This window comes from Ceratina calcarata, unplaced genomic scaffold, assembly GCF_001652005.2.
Source record: "Ceratina calcarata isolate Rehan_Ccalc_2016 unplaced genomic scaffold, ASM165200v1 scaffold501.2, whole genome shotgun sequence".
Lineage (NCBI taxonomy): Eukaryota > Metazoa > Arthropoda > Insecta > Hymenoptera > Apidae > Ceratina > Ceratina calcarata.
The window spans coordinates 34,487-39,626 of record NW_017174545.1 but is presented as its reverse complement, the minus strand read 5'-3'; the positions used below and the strand labels follow the sequence as shown (position 1 = coordinate 39,626).

At 38.7% G+C, this 5,140-nt stretch overlaps 3 protein-coding genes across 11 annotated transcripts in view; 1 reads left to right on the top strand and 2 right to left on the bottom strand.

Annotated features, from left to right (window-relative positions):
* The window catches only part of Uros1 (Uroporphyrinogen III synthase 1), a 2,326-nt gene extending 1,991 nt beyond the window's left edge, over positions 1-335 (top strand). The window contains exon 3 of the mRNA XM_026816272.1: positions 18-335. The gene's annotated coding sequence lies outside the window, so the exon portion shown is untranslated. The remainder of the gene's footprint in view (positions 1-17) is intronic.
* Positions 103-3,189, bottom strand: Pez (protein tyrosine phosphatase non-receptor pez). 4 transcript variants are annotated; one of them, XM_026816271.1, is made up of 7 exons: positions 2,731-3,062; positions 2,141-2,547; positions 1,712-1,880; positions 1,483-1,644; positions 1,329-1,417; positions 1,059-1,260; positions 103-974 (listed from the first exon to the last, which is right to left on the bottom strand). In XM_026816271.1, exons 1-7 carry the CDS (start codon positions 2,737-2,739, stop codon positions 651-653), a joined length of 1,362 nt encoding a protein of 453 aa, XP_026672072.1. In that variant the 5' UTR covers positions 2,740-3,062; the 3' UTR covers positions 103-650. The 4 variants fall into 4 exon arrangements, with proteins under 4 accessions (XP_026672072.1, XP_017885364.1, XP_017885366.1 ...); XM_018029875.2 differs by lacking the exon at positions 2,731-3,062 and adding an exon at positions 3,150-3,189 and having other exon boundaries at positions 651-974; positions 2,141-2,507; XM_018029877.2 differs by having other exon boundaries at positions 651-974; positions 2,141-2,507; positions 2,798-3,062.
* Positions 3,190-3,392: 203 nt separating this feature from the next.
* The window catches only part of unc79 (UNC-79 domain-containing protein), a 36,102-nt gene continuing 34,354 nt past the window's right edge, over positions 3,393-5,140 (bottom strand). For 5 of the 6 annotated variants that reach the window (XM_018029881.2, XM_018029887.2, XM_018029886.2 and 2 more), the window contains 5 exons: positions 4,800-4,981; positions 4,252-4,516; positions 4,025-4,165; positions 3,844-3,966; positions 3,393-3,725 (listed from right to left, as the gene is read on the bottom strand). In XM_018029881.2, coding sequence (XP_017885370.1) covers positions 3,537-3,725; positions 3,844-3,966; positions 4,025-4,165; positions 4,252-4,516; positions 4,800-4,981 — 900 coding nt within the window. In that variant the 3' untranslated portion in view covers positions 3,393-3,536. The remainder of the gene's footprint in view (positions 3,726-3,843; positions 3,967-4,024; positions 4,166-4,251; positions 4,517-4,799; positions 4,982-5,140) is intronic. The other variant, XM_018029883.2, reaches the window with a different exon arrangement.

The window sequence follows — 5,140 nt, the reverse complement described above, 5'->3', positions numbered from 1 at the left end:
TGAATTGAATGAAGAAGATGCGTGAATTGAATGAAGAAGATGCGTGAATTGAATGAAGAAGATGCGCGGGTTATGCTGTACGTAAGTACAAAGCCATTGTTATTAATTTAAAAATGTATTTATTGTTGATGGTATTCTACCGAGGAGGTAGAGCGTGATACTTGGATTTGTGTAACATGACCAAAACGATTAGGGTATTTCCTTCGTTCATGGTTTTGTATACAATTTATTGAAACAGGAAATGTACTTTGTTAAATCTACTCATTTTATGGATTGACAACATTCGAAACATATACTTTTATCGTAACAATAAATATCTTATTTTACTAAAGGTATTAATTAAAAACATAAGATTGCCAATTATTTACAATGAAATGGTTACACTTAAATAATGCTAACTATACATAAAACTATGACATTGCTCACAACATTAAGAAAAATGACTTCTCTGGGTAATAAAGAGAAGTTCAAACTTCGATACGCGATTAATTAAGGATAATGTTTACGATGTGGGGGTGAGAGTTTGTAAAGTTGTGCGTGTCAGTCTTTACCATTAATCTCTATTAGTTCTTGCATGGGCGTGTGGATAATCGTTGAGAAATACTGTTTCTTTCAAACAACAAAAGAATTCTTATACTGCGTTGATAAATCTAATATCTGCTTCGGTTAACCACGTTACCGAGAAGGCACGAAATGTCTGCCCCGACGATCGTCGATTGATTAGCGTAATAGGGCTGGGGCGGGTTCCCTCCGTTGTTGTACTTCATTTGTACGGCGGTCTCGTAATCAGGCGCCGGTCTGTAAGACGGTAGCAAGGCACGTAAGTTGTTGATGTCCGTCGACGAAACCGACACGACGGGATACGGTGATGTCGACAGATCGTTATAGCTGGTCCACCGTGTGTGGCCCTCCGCGTTCCTGTTGTCCAGGTTCACTGATACCGCGTGATCGCCAGAGTCGTTTGTGTCGCTATCCTAAATTTTATAAATGCGATCATAAGGTTTCTGGTTTAATTAACAGGTCAGGGAAATGTTATTAGTATAATGTGAAGTACGTACGAAATAGCCATTAGTCGATCTCTCTATCGGCCTCGATTCTTGATGCTGCATATAAAACGTATGTTGCGCTATGCATAATCGCCAAACGTATTTCGCGTTCCGCGATTCGGTGAATATAAACTGTTTCGGCTCCTCCCCTTCCGCTTGACACTCTATTCTGAATGTCTTCTTGTGATTGATAACATTACTTATGTCTTTCCACCTGCATTACAAGTATTATTTATTCTTCCTGTAAACGTAACGTGTTCGAGAGATTTCGTGAATGAATACCTGTAGAATTGCGTTGTTTGCGTGTTAGGATAAATGATCATGATTCCGTTAATAGAGATTCCCAATATCACCTCGTTGTTTCCATTATCCTGTCAAATCAGTGAATCGCGTTATACTAGAAAGTTCGAAGTATTTTATATGAAAATTCAGGCACCTTCGTAGAAAATGTTTCATTTCCATATCCCTCTAGTTGCATGACAATGGAAATGTATAGTTCCTCTGCTGCAGCTTGAGTGACACCAACGAGATTCTTGTATTGGCATACTGCAGTATGCAAAAGAGAATCTTGACCTCCAGGATCTGCTTGGATGACGTCCTAACGAAGAGGGTATGATTAAAATAAGGTAGAAGATGTAATATATTCTGTCGACTTTGCTTACTACCTTAGGAAACAATGTGCACTGTTGCAAACACTCCATAGTATGTCTTTCTGCATCAAAATTACCAAACTCTGCTTGCATCGAATAGCTTGCCAGAAGAGTTGCTTGTCTAGAATTGCACTGAAATCGTCCTTCTAAAACATCGCTCTTTAGTTGAAGGTAATAGTGGTATCTGAAACAACAGAGAATCGAGAAAATAGTGACAATACTGTTAAGAAACAAGTAGCGACTTTTCGTTTCTTGAAAGATTTCTTCGTGTTTCTGTTTCAACAAATGTCACTTCAAGACAAAGCTTATTGTATGAACAGAATTTCTGCAAATAACAGTTTATTGAAAATGTCTTGGAACTTGTAGCGATGGAATGTTCCTCAATGTTGCTTCAGAGGTTCCGCAGCTTAGAAGTAATATAAAGGTAATCAAGGTACTACGTACCTCGTCATCTCATCCTGGAGAAGTTGTACATCTGTGACGTAGTACATGACCCTCAAATAAAGGCCAAAATTCTTTGCCTCCTTCTCCAACTGTTTCTTCAATGGCTTGTCCATGTCCACCCACCTCGGGGACGGAGAGTCGTGCCTAGATACATACCGCAAGCCAAAGAATTCAGGCTGACCTAGGCCCAATCTTTGGGTCACATTGTCCAAGCACTCTTGGCCGAGACTGTCGATGCTCAGTGTGCATTCTATGGTCGTAGTATCCAGCAACTCAATACAGATCACATACTGATTCTTCGAGACCACGTTATACTGCCGACTTTTCTTCAAATGGAATTTAAAAGGCATCTTCAAGGCACGTTTGACTGGAGACAAAAACAATGCAGATGTTGAGGGTTCTCCACACTAATTTTCAATGAAAAATAGAATTAATGTAACAAAGATGAAACAGTTGACAGAAACAAAAGAACGCGGTAGCGATTTCTATACAACAGCAAATACAGTGGAACTGCCATCGATCACCGAATTCTGTCTATCACGTTCCACGATACTTTTACTTTTAATTGAAATACATGTGCATGCACGTACTGTGTACATTCCACTCTGTCGAGCATGAGAAATGTATAATTTTTTCCTCGATTAATGAATCTCTAACCTCGATTTCTCACGTCATTGATGCTAGTTACAAAGTGTTACGAAGTTATGGTACACAGTTCCAGCTGCGTTTTTAATGCAAACCATCGGGAGATCAATTTTACAATTAAACCGAAAGGGAACAAAAAGGATGAATGAGTCCATGAAGAAAAGCATTAAAAATCGTCAATATGAAATGCAGATTAATTAAAACAGTTTCGATGATCATTTATAGCTACACTCATCGTATTTTAATTAAAAATTGAAATTTCTATTCATCGAAATTCATTGCTTTTATGTTCGGGTTGTCTCCATTATCTAATCGTTTACATTGTTAATAAATATTATATTAGAATGTACTGAATCTAAGGTACCGAAGAAATTCCCCAGGCACTTCATTGTGGGTGGGAAATTGTACTGTGCACACACAGTGACTAATGGTCTTATCAAAGTTAATCGCTCGCCTTTTATTGTGCTCAGCCCGTTATCATATTTTATCGTAACGGTTACAAATTTCGCGATAACATGAAAGTTACGTGTGCAAAATTCCTGGCTAAAGCATTGTTACATCTTGTCCTTCTTTGCCAACAACCGGGGGAATAAATAATTCGACCACATTTTAGTAGCATAAATATATTTTATAATAATTAACAAATTACTTTTCCTTTGTGTTAACATAATATTTGACTAAAATGGCGTTCAACGCCTCTGCAAAAATTGTTTACAAAATTCTTTCTTGTCAATTGGGCAATTCTTCCAATTTAAATTGAATAAAACTGCGTGGCCGTGGATGACTGCATTTCTATTTGGCCCATTTTGAACTGCAACCGATGCAGCCACCGCAAGAGCGTCGCGTTTGACTCCCGGCGGGACGAAACGAAATTCTCGGACATCTTGTTCGGCGGAAAGTCCCGACAATTCTGCAGTCGCATTTGCAAATTACCCGGTAGCTAATCGCAAATAAATAATAATTATTACATAAACACGTCTAATTAATTAATTATAAAAACTAGCGTAATAATGAATTATTACTGCGCTTGAATTATCGTAACTCCGATGATCAAATACCTGAATATGATGCGAGTATAAAATGGGACTCCAAAGTGGTAGCAGTTTGCTCAGCACAATTGAGCCGCATTCGAGAAGCGCTTCGAGCAAGCTCAGAAAATGCAAGTTCACCATTTCAGCCAACTGAAATTTTCGAAGTATCTATCAAGAAGGAACAGAAACTTTCATTCAATTCACTTACAACTTTTGAGAATTCGACTAGCTGCAATATACAGGGCGTTACAGTGCCCCAGAAATCCAGAAGAATATTCATGGTAATATTGTGGCTCTCGCTGTTCGACGGATTGTTCTTCGACAACTCTTCCAAGTACATCGTCCACAGCTGAACAGAGACAAATAAGAATCATCATTTTCTCTTATCAATTAAATACAATACGTATTTAATGTATTTAAAAAATGAAATAATACCTGGCAAAGTATGAAAGCGTGAAACAACGAGGACATATGCAAGACCGAAGCTTTGGATTGCTCGGGGAATCCGGAAAATATAACTTGCACATGATCCGCGACGTGGCAAGATACTTCCTGTGGTATTGGCTGCGCGAATGGGACCGACTGTCCATGGGTGTGCGTATTATTGCTGCCAGCGTACATCGCCGTATGCGTGAGAGATCCTAACAAGAGCCATGATAGAAGTCTGATATGTCCGATACAGTCCACGTACTCCCGGGCCCTAAAAATTGGGGGAAGATATGAAAGTGTAAAGATAATCATTGAGATCGTCAGAATAACAATGCTTTTTCCAACTAGACTGCGGATTTAACGCATCCCTAAGAAAATACAAAACGTTGCGTGTATAAGAATATACGGAATTCCGCAATGATTGAACTAGAAAAGAAATCTAATATTTTAATTGCTATCGTACATGTTCCATATTGCGTGAGAAGCCGCAGACTACTTATAACCACTTTGTGGTGCATTATGTATTCTGGTTTAATTAGAATCTAAGCAATTACATATACCCTGGCTGTATCATCGAGGGAGCACTGTACAGCCATGGAAGATATCGAGCCACCGCTCTGTTTTCTCTGTTGTTGCCTCTGGTGATTTCTAAAGCGACGTATTGCGCCAGACCGCACTTAAGTATCCCGCCCAAAGTGTCCTCGTTCAGTCCTGCCTGCATCCCTTTACTATAACTCTAAATTTACATTTCTCTTTATGAACTGATCAATATAATACGAATGGATAATTAATGGACGACGATTAAGGATGTATTGGCTATACAGTCAATCCCAAAAGTTTATGCACGTTAGAAACGCATTTTTTAAAAAGAAATCACACATCGGAAGAACATTGC